Source organism: Hydra vulgaris, chromosome 12, assembly GCF_038396675.1.
Source record: "Hydra vulgaris chromosome 12, alternate assembly HydraT2T_AEP".
NCBI lineage: Eukaryota > Metazoa > Cnidaria > Hydrozoa > Anthoathecata > Hydridae > Hydra > Hydra vulgaris.
The window spans coordinates 55,050,222-55,067,500 of NC_088931.1; the positions used below are offsets into that span (position 1 = coordinate 55,050,222).

At 26.2% G+C, this 17,279-nt stretch overlaps 1 protein-coding gene across 2 annotated transcripts in view; it reads right to left on the reverse strand.

Moving 5' to 3' along the window:
- LOC136088842 (optineurin-like) overlaps positions 1-17,279 on the reverse strand; it is a 53,380-nt gene continuing 36,101 nt past the window's right edge. For both annotated transcript variants that reach the window (XM_065813758.1, XM_065813757.1), the window contains exons 4-10: positions 11,766-11,846; positions 9,925-10,011; positions 8,943-9,053; positions 8,206-8,290; positions 4,772-4,909; positions 1,454-1,591; positions 1-637 (exon numbers count right to left, since the gene is read on the reverse strand). In XM_065813758.1, coding sequence (XP_065669830.1) covers positions 431-637; positions 1,454-1,591; positions 4,772-4,909; positions 8,206-8,290; positions 8,943-9,053; positions 9,925-10,011; positions 11,766-11,846 — 847 coding nt within the window. In that variant the 3' untranslated portion in view covers positions 1-430. The remainder of the gene's footprint in view (positions 638-1,453; positions 1,592-4,771; positions 4,910-8,205; positions 8,291-8,942; positions 9,054-9,924; positions 10,012-11,765; positions 11,847-17,279) is intronic.

The following is a 17,279-nucleotide window of genomic DNA, read 5'->3' on the forward strand; positions in this document are numbered from 1 at the left end:
TAAAAAAAACAACCATTTATTAGAAACTTGAAAATAAATCTAATTTTTTAGATAAAAAAAATAAAATAAAAAATATATTTCACCATTATTTACTTTCAAAAACAAATAAAAAATAACACTAAAAATAACACTAGAATCTCTACAACTAACCATATACATTTAAAAAATAAATTCTCAATTATCTAAACACTCAGCAACATGCAGTTGCAGACTATCTAAATCAGGAAAACCTTGCATACACTTGGGGCATTTTCGTTCCTCTGAATGATAATATGCTCTTTGATTATTACCATTTTAAAAGGGCGTTCTTCTGTTAAAATAGTTTGATTCATCATTATAATAACTTTGATTAGTCTCATAGGAATGATTATTAGATTCTTAAATTTCCGAACGGAACAGACTTGACGGAGTTGAGATAGTGTGGATTAGATTAATTAAATCTACCTGTCGTAGAAGGGTTATTATAATATTGCTGAACATCTGACAATAAGCCGCTTGTGAGATGTTTAATTTCTTCTTTTAATCTTGCATTCTCAAGAATATGTTCATCGAGCAGCTCATTACTCCTGCATAAGTCTTGATGGATTTTCTCTCGCGCAGCCCTTTCAGCTCTAAAATCATCTTCATAGGCATCCATCTAAACAACAGTGCATATATAGAATATATACTTAACTTATGGCTCAAAAATGTTTAAGATTTTTGGGTACAAGCTTATACTTTCAGGTCGCTCGTCTCGGAAATCCCGGTCATTTTTCTATCTCGGAATACCGAGAAAATAAAGATCGATACTTTTTTCCAGTGAGGAAATCCAGGTTTCGCGTTTTTTGTAAAATCAAGACCCGAATTATTTAGACTTATTTAAACCGTTTATACTCATTTTCTTATAATAATTTGCGATAGATAAATAATTTAATAGGTTTATTATATTAAATGATTGTTTTTAATATATTATAGTAAAATTTGCTACAACTTATACACTATTAAAAACGAATTCGATATTCAAGCACTTATTCGGGTCAGGATTTAAAAAAAAAACGCGAAAACTCGGATTTGCTCACTGTAAAAAAGTTTCAACCAAAAATAAATGTGAAAATATAAAAACAGAGATTACTGAAAATTATTGAAAACCTTCAAAATTTAAGCTTTCGTTTTTTAATGAGAGAAGAAACAAAACGTTTTTGAGTAATCAAGAGTACTCAGCATAAATTGTCTCACGAGGAACTATTTTTCACGTATTTCTCCAAAGGAAACAGGTGAAAAATAAAAATTTCAGTTTATTTTCATAGTTTTTACATTTTTGAAAAAATCTCGGTTTTATCTCGATTTCGTACGAGATCTCGTCTCGGAAAAATATTGTCTCGTATGGACCGAGAGCCGAGATGAAAAAAAACCCCAGATTCTAAAAGTATAGTACAAACCTGATATATAAAATTTATAAAAGTATAAGTTTTACTTGTGCTTGATAAACAGGTATTGAATTGATTTCAGCACTCATTTTCTGAATTGTGACATTTATAGCGTCCATTTTTTCTTTAAGAGTGTTTATTTCATTATCTTTTTCTCGAAGTTTGTTTTCAACTTGTTCTTTTTCCTATAGTAAACGATTTAACGTAAAGTAATGCAATTTGATTGAAACTTATTTTAAAATCTTGTTATTTAAGATATAGATTGGATTAACTCCATATAATTCTAGAGTATTAGACTGATTTATTAGTATATTATTTTAGAGATGTGCATGATTCAGATTAAGCCAGGTACCTGCTTCCATGCACCACACTAAAAATATTGGGTCTGGTTCTGAGTATTCAACTCTTGGTAAATTGTGCAAAGTTTTTGTAATCATAATTTGTAAATTTGCTTGCACAGATATAATTAAAATTCTACACATATTTATCTTAACAAAATTATGCCGTATTTTGCATAATTTATGCATAATTTTGACTAATTTAGCAACTGTAAAATTTATAAGTTATTTTTAAAGAAAGTTTAACGTGTTCAATATATATATATATATATATTTATATATATATATATATATATATATATATATATATATATATATATATATATAATTTAAATCTCTATTTATTAGGTATTGCAAGTTGAAAATTTATTTATCTTAAAATTGTCCGGATTTTTATGTCATTACTCTTAATTATGTTTTTATCTTTAAATTATTTCAGAAAAAAACCCTTAAGCATTTGAGGAAAATTCAATCCAGGCTGTTTAAGAGTTATTGCAGTTTGAAATTTGATAAAAATATTAATTCTGGGTATTTAAGAAGTCATAAAAACTGATTTTAATAAAGTGCCGTGTTTTTGTGAGTCAGTTCAAAGATATTTTGTCTACAAAAGGAAAAACTAGGTCTTTGACATGACAGCAATATATATTTTTCTGTAAGCAAAAACTTTAGAAGCTGTCCATGCTGTAACAGAATTCATGCTGAAACAGAATTCAGTTTGATGAAATGACATAGGGTCGTGTCTTTTAAAGTTTTTAGAACCATACAACTCATAGAAAGTTAGTGTGAAAAATCATAAAACTACTCTTTAAAAAATATTTGGATCCAAATTTTATCCAAATATTTGGATTTATTATCCGAATATTTTTCAAAGAGTAGTTTATTTTTTAAAGAGTAATAAATTACCATTATAAATACTGCTTTTTTCAAATACTTTGCTTACTTTTGATGGTTATTAGACACTTTACAACATTGCTGTGCTTCCTTTAGAAAAGAGTAGTGAACAGCTTCCCTTGCTTGTTTACTAAAGAATTCCATTCCAACGTTCATATTTTTACAGAAACGGCCTAAATGTTGAAATATAATGAGTAACTTCACTGTGACTGTTATATAGTGATACTCTACTAAGGTTGCATAATGATTCTTAAATAAGCTAATGTCTTTTTGAAATGTTGGCCTTAGATTTGCACAGAAACAAGAGTAAACAAGGTTGTCTAGAGGCCTGTATGCTTTTTTCTCTAGGAATTTAACATTTAAAAGTTTGATATCCTTTACAAAGCAATCATTAAGTTGCTGTTCAATATGCCTGAGCTTTGCTGCTAACCCTGGTTGTACAATTTTTCTGTTTTGCTGCTAACCCTGGTTGTACAATTTTTCTGTTTTGTGTTTTTAATCATAATTTTTTTGCTAGCTTTAGAACTTTTGTGTTACTAAATTCTAAAGTTGAATGTACGTCAGCCATACTATTTATAGACAGCTGTTGCTATTTTTATTGATGTGTTTTTTTTAAAACTCTCTACCACCGGTAGCAAATACTACTTCACCTTTTTCATCAATTTTATCTTTTATTACAGTATAAGCAATTTGTTCAATTGTCTTGACATACTTTTAACAGCTAAAGAACTATTTTGAGTAAATCCTATTCTAATAATTGAAAGAAAAGTTGGATAAGTTGGACCATTAACTGAAGATAGTGCATTACCTGTAAGCCTCTTTTTGAAGTCTAACTTGAGTAGATCATATGCTACATATTTTGTAGTTATACACTCATAGATCATCCAAGTTTATTTTAAAAATCCGGAAAATTGTTAGAATAAAATATGCGGAAAAAATCCAGAATATGTTTTCCCTTACTTTCTTTTTTTGCTTTTTGCTGAGTTGTTTTTAATTTCTTTTTTCAAAATTTTTCAAAATTTTTCTATGAATATATTACAAAAATATATACTTAAACTTGTATGTATGGATAATGTTTTGAATATCTGAAAAAACTAAGAGTTGAAAAAAATATCCGGAATTACAAAAATATCCAGAAAAACATAATTCCTGAACACTCCTTACATACAGAATTAATTTCTTATTTGTTAATTTTTATGATAATTTAGGATAAGGCGGACAAATTATCATAAATTTTTTTTGTATTCAAAGCTAGACAACTGTCCGACTTATGCATAAAAAAAATTGTTTATTTTTAAAGGCTCGCTAAAGTGCTTTTATAATAAAACACTTAAAAAAAATTTATTTAAAAGGCTTATTTGTATTTATATTGTGACACTTTAAAACAAGGCTCAGTATAAGTTTTTATTTTGATTTTTTTATTGTTTCAGAATTTTAAGCATACAAGCATAAAAAGTGTGACGCAAAAATTCCTACACTTATAAAAATTTAATGCAAACTAACATAAAATTTGATTATTTGGAAAATTATTTAATCATATACTTTTCAATTCTTATCATTTCAGCTGATCAGTGTTGATCGGCAACCTCTTAATAATAATTTTGAGAGCTGTAGATAACTATATACTACCATGACAAATAGTAATTACTTTTTAATTTCTTACAACAGGAAGCCAATGTTAAATAACAATTAAACTATATACCTACAAACTTGTTGGAAAATACCTACAACTTGTTGAAACAAACATGTTGGACGCAAATTTTTGACCGAAAAAAACTTGTGTTCCCCTTGCATGTGCTACCTTAGAAAACCTTCAAAATTTAAGCTTTCGTTTTTTAATGAGAGAAGAAACAAAACGTTTTTGAGTAATCAAGAGTACTCAGCATAAATTGTCTCACGAGGAACTATTTTTCACGTATTTCTCCAAAGGAAACAGGTGAAAAATAAAAATTTCAGTTTATTTTCATAGTTTTTACATTTTTGAAAAAATCTCGGTTTTATCTCGATTTCGTACGAGATCTCGTCTCGGAAAAATATTGTCTCGTATGGACCGAGAGCCGAGATGAAAAAAAACCCCAGATTCTAAAAGTATAGTACAAACCTGATATATAAAATTTATAAAAGTATAAGTTTTACTTGTGCTTGATAAACAGGTATTGAATTGATTTCAGCACTCATTTTCTGAATTGTGACATTTATAGCGTCCATTTTTTCTTTAAGAGTGTTTATTTCATTATCTTTTTCTCGAAGTTTGTTTTCAACTTGTTCTTTTTCCTATAGTAAACGATTTAACGTAAAGTAATGCAATTTGATTGAAACTTATTTTAAAATCTTGTTATTTAAGATATAGATTGGATTAACTCCATATAATTCTAGAGTATTAGACTGATTTATTAGTATATTATTTTAGAGATGTGCATGATTCAGATTAAGCCAGGTACCTGCTTCCATGCACCACACTAAAAATATTGGGTCTGGTTCTGAGTATTCAACTCTTGGTAAATTGTGCAAAGTTTTTGTAATCATAATTTGTAAATTTGCTTGCACAGATATAATTAAAATTCTACACATATTTATCTTAACAAAATTATGCCGTATTTTGCATAATTTATGCATAATTTTGACTAATTTAGCAACTGTAAAATTTATAAGTTATTTTTAAAGAAAGTTTAACGTGTTCAATATATATATATATATATATTTATATATATATATATATATATATATATATATATATATATATTTATAGATATATTTTAAATCTCTATTTATTAGGTATTGCAAGTTGAAAATTTATTTATCTTAAAATTGTCCGGATTTTTATGTCATTACTCTTAATTATGTTTTTATCTTTAAATTATTTCAGAAAAAAACCCTTAAGCATTTGAGGAAAATTCAATCCAGGCTGTTTAAGAGTTATTGCAGTTTGAAATTTGATAAAAATATTAATTCTGGGTATTTAAGAAGTCATAAAAACTGATTTTAATAAAGTGCCGTGTTTTTGTGAGTCAGTTCAAAGATATTTTGTCTACAAAAGGAAAAACTAGGTCTTTGACATGACAGCAATATATATTTTTCTGTAAGCAAAAACTTTAGAAGCTGTCCATGCTGTAACAGAATTCATGCTGAAACAGAATTCAGTTTGATGAAATGACATAGGGTCGTGTCTTTTAAAGTTTTTAGAACCATACAACTCATAGAAAGTTAGTGTGAAAAATCATAAAACTACTCTTTAAAAAATATTTGGATCCAAATTTTATCCAAATATTTGGATTTATTATCCGAATATTTTTCAAAGAGTAGTTTATTTTTTAAAGAGTAATAAATTACCATTATAAATACTGCTTTTTTCAAATACTTTGCTTACTTTTGATGGTTATTAGACACTTTACAACATTGCTGTGCTTCCTTTAGAAAAGAGTAGTGAACAGCTTCCCTTGCTTGTTTACTAAAGAATTCCATTCCAACGTTCATATTTTTACAGAAACGGCCTAAATGTTGAAATATAATGAGTAACTTCACTGTGACTGTTATATAGTGATACTCTACTAAGGTTGCATAATGATTCTTAAATAAGCTAATGTCTTTTTGAAATGTTGGCCTTAGATTTGCACAGAAACAAGAGTAAACAAGGTTGTCTAGAGGCCTGTATGCTTTTTTCTCTAGGAATTTAACATTTAAAAGTTTGATATCCTTTACAAAGCAATCATTAAGTTGCTGTTCAATATGCCTGAGCTTTGCTGCTAACCCTGGTTGTACAATTTTTCTGTTTTGCTGCTAACCCTGGTTGTACAATTTTTCTGTTTTGTGTTTTTAATCATAATTTTTTTGCTAGCTTTAGAACTTTTGTGTTACTAAATTCTAAAGTTGAATGTACGTCAGCCATACTATTTATAGACAGCTGTTGCTATTTTTATTGATGTGTTTTTTTTAAAACTCTCTACCACCGGTAGCAAATACTACTTCACCTTTTTCATCAATTTTATCTTTTATTACAGTATAAGCAATTTGTTCAATTGTCTTGACATACTTTTAACAGCTAAAGAACTATTTTGAGTAAATCCTATTCTAATAATTGAAAGAAAAGTTGGATAAGTTGGACCATTAACTGAAGATAGTGCATTACCTGTAAGCCTCTTTTTGAAGTCTAACTTGAGTAGATCATATGCTACATATTTTGTAGTTATACACTCATAGATCATCCAAGTTTATTTTAAAAATCCGGAAAATTGTTAGAATAAAATATGCGGAAAAAATCCAGAATATGTTTTCCCTTACTTTCTTTTTTTGCTTTTTGCTGAGTTGTTTTTAATTTCTTTTTTCAAAATTTTTCAAAATTTTTCTATGAATATATTACAAAAATATATACTTAAACTTGTATGTATGGATAATGTTTTGAATATCTGAAAAAACTAAGAGTTGAAAAAAATATCCGGAATTACAAAAATATCCAGAAAAACATAATTCCTGAACACTCCTTACATACAGAATTAATTTCTTATTTGTTAATTTTTATGATAATTTAGGATAAGGCGGACAAATTATCATAAATTTTTTTTGTATTCAAAGCTAGACAACTGTCCGACTTATGCATAAAAAAAATTGTTTATTTTTAAAGGCTCGCTAAAGTGCTTTTATAATAAAACACTTAAAAAAAATTTATTTAAAAGGCTTATTTGTATTTATATTGTGACACTTTAAAACAAGGCTCAGTATAAGTTTTTATTTTGATTTTTTTATTGTTTCAGAATTTTAAGCATACAAGCATAAAAAGTGTGACGCAAAAATTCCTACACTTATAAAAATTTAATGCAAACTAACATAAAATTTGATTATTTGGAAAATTATTTAATCATATACTTTTCAATTCTTATCATTTCAGCTGATCAGTGTTGATCGGCAACCTCTTAATAATAATTTTGAGAGCTGTAGATAACTATATACTACCATGACAAATAGTAATTACTTTTTAATTTCTTACAACAGGAAGCCAATGTTAAATAACAATTAAACTATATACCTACAAACTTGTTGGAAAATACCTACAACTTGTTGAAACAAACATGTTGGACGCAAATTTTTGACCGAAAAAAACTTGTGTTCCCCTTGCATGTGCTACCTTAGAAAATGAAGATATGGCATTTTAAAAGTATAAACTAAACCTTAAAGAAGAAATAAAATATGATCTTTTTATGTGAAACCAAGACTCAATAAAACAACTTTAAAATGAGTCTTTAAACAAAACTGTTTAACTATGAACAAAGTTTAGTAAAATACTATGAAAATAAGGAATTCAATCTTGGGGCAGGTTTAATCTTAAGATCTATTGAATTAGAAACAATGCAGCCAATCTCAGCACTCTGCTATTTGTGGTAGTGGTCCAATGTTTAAAAATAAATAAATAATCAAATACAAGTAAAGAAGATAAAACAACTTATTATTATTAAAAGAGAAAACAATATTTTAGTCATAAATAAAAATGCTCTTAAACATAAACTTAAGTGGAAAAATTTGCGATTTGATATAAAAAAAAAAATATCAAAAATATAGTATACTTAAAAAAAAACAACCTTAAGCTGTTGAGATCTCAAATTTAGATTTTTCCATAACTCTTCTATCGTTTTTTTTAGATTATCATTTGTCAAATTCAATCGCCTAAAATACAAAAATTATTTAAAACATTGTCAGAGGGTAAAAACTGCATTTAAATTATTAAGAACATTGTTACAACATCAACTAACAGCAAAGTCAACTAAAAGCAATACATAGAATATAAATTAAAAGCAATACATAATGCATATTTATTTTGTAATTATTTAAGTTTTGCAACTAAACTAGTATGTTTACTTTTTTAAACAAATCCACTTGAAACTGGGAAGCCATTACTTTAAATTAGGTCCCCCTCACTTAACTTTGTAACTCTGAAAAATGAATCTTGGTAAGGTTGTTAAACGAAGGATATTAATTTTTAGGTGAAGGGTATTATTTTTTAGGTAAAGGATATTATTTTTTAGGTGAAGGATATTATTTTATAGATAAAGGATATTATTTTTTAAATGAAGGATATTTTTTAGGATACTATTTTTAAGCTTTAGGTTTAGAATTTGACAAAAGAAAACATAACCACTAAACTACTCTTACATTTTAACTAGAACATATTTAAAAGTGACACCTTACAAGTGATAATAAATCTGTGACACAACTCACAGTTTAGTATGACAATAAAAGTTCAATTAAAAAATAAATTATAATAAATTATAATAATAAATTATAATAAATAATAAACAATAGAACAAAAAAAGGTTACATTATATGATCCTTTAGTTGAATTGACTCATTAGTTATAGTTGCATGTTCTTTTGTTTTGTCTTTAAGGAGGCGTTTATATTTTGCACACATCTCATCCAACTCATTAAACCTGAACATTTAAAAAGAGTAGATAATAAAATTCTTTCCTGTTTATTGTTTAAATATTCAAATAGTTAATGCCAATTCTGCAAAATAAATTCAGCTATTTTCCTAATAGGCTATTGATGAATAATGATTATGGACAATGGGCTATGATTACTCCATTTATATCTATAATAAACTTAATAATAAATTAAAACTGAATTTAAAAATAATATTAGAACATCAAAATAAACACTGTTAAAAACATTTTTACTTGACTAAACAAAAGTGTCCTGAAACTACTTTTTAGAAATTAAAAAACTATCTTATAGTGATATATTTCTTGCATGCAAATTGCAACAACAAAAATCTGGTCATCAAGAAGCTCGACTTTTAAAAAGGAAAAAAAAAAGATTATCAAAATCTTTTTTTAACTTTTTTTGTATAACTTAATGTCTCAAACCTGTTTGTTCCAAAAGTGTATAGGATCTTATATCAAACAAACTTTTTCAGTTAAATATAATTAACATACAAAAACAATATAATGTATTATAGAATGTATTATAATAGATATAAATGTTTAAAATTTAATAACAATAAACTAATTATTATTCAAAATAAATCATTTTAATTACTTTTTTAAATCATACAGTTATATTTTCTATTTTTACATTCTCTCTATTTTAAATGGTGAAAAAAGGCTTATGTTTTATATTTTATATGTATAATTGATTATCAATTTATATATATAAAAAAGTAACAAAAATTTCAGGGTAATTTTTGAAATAAATTGTTTATATTGTTTATACGTATAGATAGTTGTACTATAGATATAGATTGCTAAAATTTAATTAAATTTATGAGTGTAAGCTTGAGAGAAAAGTAGTCAACAACTTTACCTTTCTAATTTGCTAGTTAACTTTTGATTCAATAGGTTAGTATCATGGAAACTTGAATTGATTTTGTGCATTCGGTCATTAAAATCTCTAAAATAACACTTTTTAATTATGCAGAAAATAAACCAATTTAATAAATAAGTAAATGCATAAAAAAGCAAGTAAATGTTTAAAATAAAAGATTAAATAATTGTTAAAAATTTTTTTTATATAAAATGTTTTAATTAAAATTTATGGCTTACTCACATTTTAAAATGTAAAAACTTAATTAAAGATATAAAAAAGTTTGAAAACCAATTGAAATAATGAAAATATTTACACTAACTAAACCCTAAGATGCACTATTACAGAAAAGACTGGCTACAACCAACAAAGTTCTTTGTAAGCAAGGTTGATGGGGAAATTTATGAAAGTGATTTGTAGAACACTTGCAAATCTAAAATGTCTATTAAATTTGAAAGATTTTTGAGTGATTTGTTACTGACTTTGTCTATTGAATATGCAGTTGTTTCTTACCAAACCAAATGAACAAAAATATGAAATTTTTCTTGTTCTCTCCCAATAAAAGAAAAAATGTTCTTTGTGGTATGGTCATAACATTAAAACTTGTGTTCAATGTAGTCATTCAATGTAGTCATTTTCCCACAGTTTTTAGTCATAGGCAAATGGAATATAACACTTTGAATTCAGGGACAAAAATCGTGCTACATAGTGTATTAGCAAGTAAAACATATAGCGTTCACAAAACACACACACAAATGCACACAAATTTATGAATTAACTTTTTTTACATCCATTCCAAGTAACCTATAATATAAAAATATAAAATTATAAAATAATAATACATAAAGTATACAAAAAATAATATCATAAGTTCAAGCAACCTTTTTAGTTGACATAGATAGTACCTGTAACTAAAGGTATATTTAAAGAAACATTTTTAAATTAGTTATTAATATATTTCTTTAAAGTAACATGCACCTTGAATTCCATAACAGTAGATTCAATATCCTAACTCATTTTTTTTCAAAGATCACTTTACTGTTTGTTTGTTGTTTTCATTTCATCATTTTTTGACTCAGAAATAGTATTTATGTGAAAATTTTGTAAACCCCATAATTGTTCGAAAAAATAAAAATCAGCATGGTCACCTTTTTGTCCGTAGTCCCATCTTTTCGGGTATATTGTTTATTGTAAATGGTAATTGTGAATTAAGTAAGACAAAAAATATATATGACATCAATCTTACAAACATTGACCTTCAACTGCTGACTATTTGTTTTCTGAAATTTTCAGCTCCTTGAAAAAGTTGGTTTTAAAACATTTTTATTATATTTTTTAATTAGATTTTGATCATATTAAAGAAATTGTCATAAACTTTAATTTGTTGTTGAATTTCATTTTCAAATGAAACAATGCATCAATCTTTTATTGTTACTATTGCCATCAACTTCAAAATTGTAACCAACATACTAGAAGTATATATTTTTCTAAATTCTAATCTTGTATTAATAATCGTTTTTAAAGTGATTGTACTAATATAACTGATCTTTATGAACAAAAAAGTTTTGCAATCTTATCTGATTTCATACTATTTAAAAGTAGAATTAAAAGATTTAAAAGTACAGATAGTTAACAATAAGTGAAATTACTTTTCATTATAAAACTTTTTTTAAAAATTTAAAACTTAGGTTACCCGAAAATACAACCAAAAAAAAACAAACAGTTTGTTTATTGATGGACAAACAAATTGTTGGTTTTGTGTATGATAAAATATAACATATATATTTGTGTTGTTTTAAAAATTGGCTTACAATAATTGACTACCTTAATGCTCTACTTACTTTTGGGCATTGACACACTCTTGAGATTTTTCATTAAGTTGAAACTTGAGTTTGTCACAGATTTCTTGTAACTCTCTTACTCTAGTTGAAAAAGTTGAAAAAAAAAATTAACAAATAAAACAAAAAATAAAAACAAATAAGAGATTATCAAAGAAAGAAACAATTAAAAAAAAAATTTTATTTGAGTAAAATATATTTATATTAAAATGCAAACCTAATTGTCTCACTTATTATTAAATCAAGTGTAATTGTATGTGTGAGGCATTATGGGATGTTTTGGTAGCATAAAAAGGTAAATATACAAAAATATAACACAAAAATCCTTTTTTTATGTTTTATTTGCATAAAACATATAAAAAAATGGAATATTATATTTACATAAAAAAGGAATATTACATTTACATAAACTTTTATTAAATTTTTGTTTTGTTGTTATTAACAAGCAAAAGTTTGATTTACAAATACAAAAACCAAGATTTTTTGATATTTGTAAATTAAACCGAGTTTAATTCATATATAGAAAAGTTATTGAAAATATTGAAATTTGCCGCCCTTGAGTGGTGAACAATTCTCCCTCTGACACATTAAATGCTGCAGTTACTTATTTTAATGTTATGTTTGCCATTGCTGTTGCTTATATAAAAATACTTCTAAATTAGCATATTGCAGCAAAAACTTTGAAATAACATTCTTTTTGATTGAAATTCTATTTAGTTAAAAAAATAATTCACTCAAAAGGCCTTGATGGTCTATTTGATTTACAAAGCTTATACAACAAAAACTCTCCTAAATAACATTCTATTCAAACCAAATTCTATTCTATTGAATGCTTTACTTGAAAGACCTTCTATTTTCTTCTTAATTTTCCATTTGTTTTGTTTGTTGAGGTCTTGAAAGATTTTGACTTTCTATCAAAAATATAGATTCAATTCAATAAAATAAAAGCAAAATACCTTTCCATAATGGAAAATATTATCTTAAAAAAAAAACACAAAACTAAATTTAAAAATGTTAAAAAATCTCATTGTTTGAGAAACCCCAGAAACATAAAGTGCGCAAAACTGTTATCAACCATCTATATCAGTAGTAAGCAAAACGCCTTATCAGCCTACATTAGTAGTTATCGAAAACAATGCATACACAGTTTCAGGGTAGCCAGGCAATTTTTGCCTTCATTTTCCATGACTTTTTCCTTAAAACATTTTAAACAAAAAAAAAAATAATAATAATAATAATAATTATAAGCAAAAAAACAAATTGATTTTTAGCCTACAACAACCAAAAAAAAATTTATATTTTTAAAAAATATTACGCAAAACTTGATAAACTCCTTGCCCTTTTCCTGACTTTTTAACATATTATAGAATATCCCTGACTTTTTCGGTTTTTCCAGTTTGTTGGCCATTCTGAGTTTCTTTAACTTGAGTTGTTGGAGAAGAAAAAAAAGGAAATCAAACCAGCAAGTGCTGATTAAAAATGTAGGCAACCTATGACTGAGTATTGTTATTTCCAAATTTTTATATATCGTCATCAAAACAAGTTTGATTTTGTAAGGTTTGCATATAGTTTGTTCCAGGGAAAGAAGTAATCACAAATTTACATAAATCACCGCTCATAGCATGCTAATGAATACTTAAATAGGCCTAAAAAATAGCTTTAAAAAATAAAGAACATGTCGAAGCAAGACTCAGAAAACTGGAAAATTAAAAGAAAAATACTGTGTGAAACTTTGCAAAAGAAACATTAAAAACAATTAACTCCCACTTTGTTATTCAAACCTTTTTTTGACATAAGCATTTGTTAATCATGAAAAACAGGACACATAATCATTATTTATTCGACATTATTGAACTTATCGCTGGCCAAGCAAATGGATCATACAAGACTTAGTATTGTCTCATATTACTAAGAATATTAAAATTATTTTTGATTTTATCAAAAATCCTTTACTCTAGTCACTTAGAAGTGATGCGAGTTTTTCTTTTTATTCAGATAAAACATCTGATATTTCTTCAATAAGCAGTTAACTACTTATATATGCCACTTTTGAACACAAAGGGATTGTAAAAGAACATTTCATAGTAATAATTACTTTAAGTAGGCTCACTGGTTCTAGTCTATCAGTTCCAAATGTTTTTGATATGACAAAATATTTATAGAGCTAATAATGTCTCATTTAAGAATGCTTACTTTATTTGTATGGACACAACAAATGTCAATTCTGAATAAGGATAGCTTAAGAGCCTAAATTGAAGATGCTGTGCCACTAAGTGTTTGGGTTGGGTGTATAAACCATAAACCTGAGTTATGTTTTAACACATTTTTAAGGACTTTCATACTATTAGGGATATTTTTTCTAGTGATGCAAAAATGTTCCAAAATTTATGGAGAACTAGAAATAATTATTTCAGTGTGTCCAAATGTAACTTGTTGGATGCAGGACCAAGCTTGTTCAAAGGTTATAAACTAATTTTACAAGCTTCGTCAATACTTTTTTTTTAATGCTAAACAAAACGAAACAGGCAGAAAGACACAAACTCTTTATACAAGCAAGTTTGCAATTTAACATTGGAACAATATTAATGCCCTTAGATGTGCTTGAAGCAATACACCCAGTATAACAACCAACAATACACACAGCAATACACACAGCAATAACCTTCTTACTTTTAGATTTGATGATTTAATTTTGGGAAATTGATGAAAGTATTTCACACAAAATAATTTCAATGAAATGAAATAAGTCACAGATAAAAAAACTATTTTGTTACCAGCCACGAGCCAGTTGACCTAGGTGAGTTTGAGTTAAATATTTTTACATCTTTTGTTAAAAGTTTTGAAAGTAAACTAAATAACACTTTTTCAGAAATAGAATTTGGCACTGTTGTATTAGACCCAAAACAATGGCTTAAAACATTCAGCCTATTGTCTGGTTATGGTAAAGAAAGTTTAGAGCAACTCATAACTCTTTATGGCAGAGTAAAAAATAACAATATTAGAGCATTTAAGTTCCAGATATCTTTGAAAGAAAAACAAAGAACAAGTGTGAAAATCATGTTATTTACTAACTGAGAATGGGAAAATAGTTTGGGTATATGTATATAAGGTATTAGCAATTTTTTGTATTAAGTTGCTTCAAGCTGGAGTAGATTAGAGTTTGTAAGAAAATAATTTTCCTTAAAAAAAAAAAAATTACAGTTACCTTACTATGTTGATTTTTCAACTTATTTAAAAAATAAGTTTGAAAAATCAACATAAATAAACACCTTTAAAGACACCATTTTTTGTAGAATTACAAAGTAATAAACTTAAATAAGTAAACGTAACCAAAACTAAAATTTTTCAGCCATTTATTTATTTATTTCTAAAGCAATACACCCAGCAATACACCCAACAATACACACAGCAATAGTCTTGCTACTCATAGTTTAGATGATTTAATTTTGGGTAATTGTTGAAAGTATTTCGCACAAAATAATTTCAATGAAATGAAATAAGTCACAGATAAAATATATATTTTGCTGCCAACCATGAGCTGGTTGACCTAGGTGAGTTTGAGTTAGATATTTTTACATCTTTTGTTAAAAGTTTTTAAAAAAAACTAAATAACACTTTATTGCAAATAAAATTTGGCACTGTTGTTTTAGACCCAAAACAATTGTCTAAAACATTCAGCTAAGTGTCTCGTTACGGTAAACAAAGTTTAGAGCAACTCATACCTCTCCAGTTTGAAAATCATGTTATTACTAACTGAGAATGGGAAAATAGTTCGGGTATATGTATATAAGGTATTAGCAATTTTTTGTATTAAGTTGCTTCAAGCTGGAGTAGATTAGATTTTGTAAAAAAATAAGTTACCTTAAAAATAAAAAAAATTAAAGTTACCTTATAGCTATGTTATTTGAAAAATCAACATAAATAAATACCTTTAAAGACACCGTTTTTTGTAGAATTACAAAGTAATAAACTTAAATAAGTAAACGTAACCAAAACTAAAATTTTCCAGCCATTTATTTATTTCTACTACATTGAGTTAAGGTTATCAAGCTAAAAAGATAAATTTTTTTTAAACTTAAAAACAAAGATATCTTAAATTTTTTTTCAATCTAAATCCAAGTAAGTTGCAACTTTCAACACCATATCTTTTTATAAATGTTTTATTTACATAAGTTCATCTAATTATACAACTTTTATGTAAAAGAACCCATACATGAACCAAACATTTTTAAAGAATTATAAAAATTAAAAAATAAATTATTTACATTTTATTATATATGAAAATACACAGGAAAACATTTTACAAAAACACTTGTTTTAAAAATTCATTAAGTATAACTCATTCTAGTTTATGTTTCATAATGAGAAATACGTAAAAAAAACTAAAATAAACTAAGATTCAAACTTTGCAAATTATTGTTTTATGGACTTATAAAGGTACTCTCACTTAAAGCAATTAATTTTTCTAAAAAATAATTTGAAAATTGCTGTTATCTAATGTATATCTAAAGAAAAAAATCCATAAGTCCCAAGCTTTAGAGCTAAATAATTTTAAGTATCATTACCTTGCACATATATTATTATTGGATAGAAAAATTTTCTTTACGATCACGCATTTTTGCTTTCAGTTTAAACCAAACCATGGCCTGAATAAAAAAGCTTGTTTGTCAACAAATGCTTGTTTAAAGCGCAAATGGTGAGCCAAGCAAGACATTTGGTTCTGAAAGCATTTTTTTTAAAGTTGAGGACCATAGTGGGATAATGCTTGTTTACCATAACAATTACTGCATTTTGTTTACTTTAATTTTAGTGTTCTTTCTGACATTGAGAAGTGAATTAAACTGCATAATGATGTTGGTGCTTTCTGGATAATAGACTTGTGCATTATTAAAACAGCCTTGAAATAGATTCTTTCTCTAATTTTCAGCCAATGACAATTGTTAAAATCCTGCTTATTTACTCGATTATTTATTCTGGTTTGTAATGCTAGTCTTGCTGCATAAGTTTGAATAGACTGCAGTCTTTTTAATAGTGTTTTTTCAATTCAAAAGTAGAGGGAGTTGTAGCAATTTAGCTGTGAAAATATTAGGAAACATACAGTGGTAAACATAAAATGGTGTACAAACCTTTGTGCCAGGCCTTGTTAAGAAGCATTACACAGCTTGCATTTTATGTATGAATTGTCAATGAGCGTACATGTTTAGCAGTTTTAGGTTAGGCAAAAAGTTTTTTATTTTGAAATATTTAAATTATATTCTAATTTAGTTTATGCGACTGTTATTAAAAAAATATTAGGTTGTAAAAAAAATATATTTTAACCACAACTGCGAACTTTTTTGTTAAAGAAACTGATTACTTTATAAATTTATTTTTTTAATTATTAGACTTTACATTAAATATGATCTTAAAAATAAAAATTTAAAATGAGTTTCAAAGAAATGTAAAAACTCATTAGGTATGCATAATAATATGTCTAATATATAAGATTTATTTGCTTTCACTGGCTACACATAACTT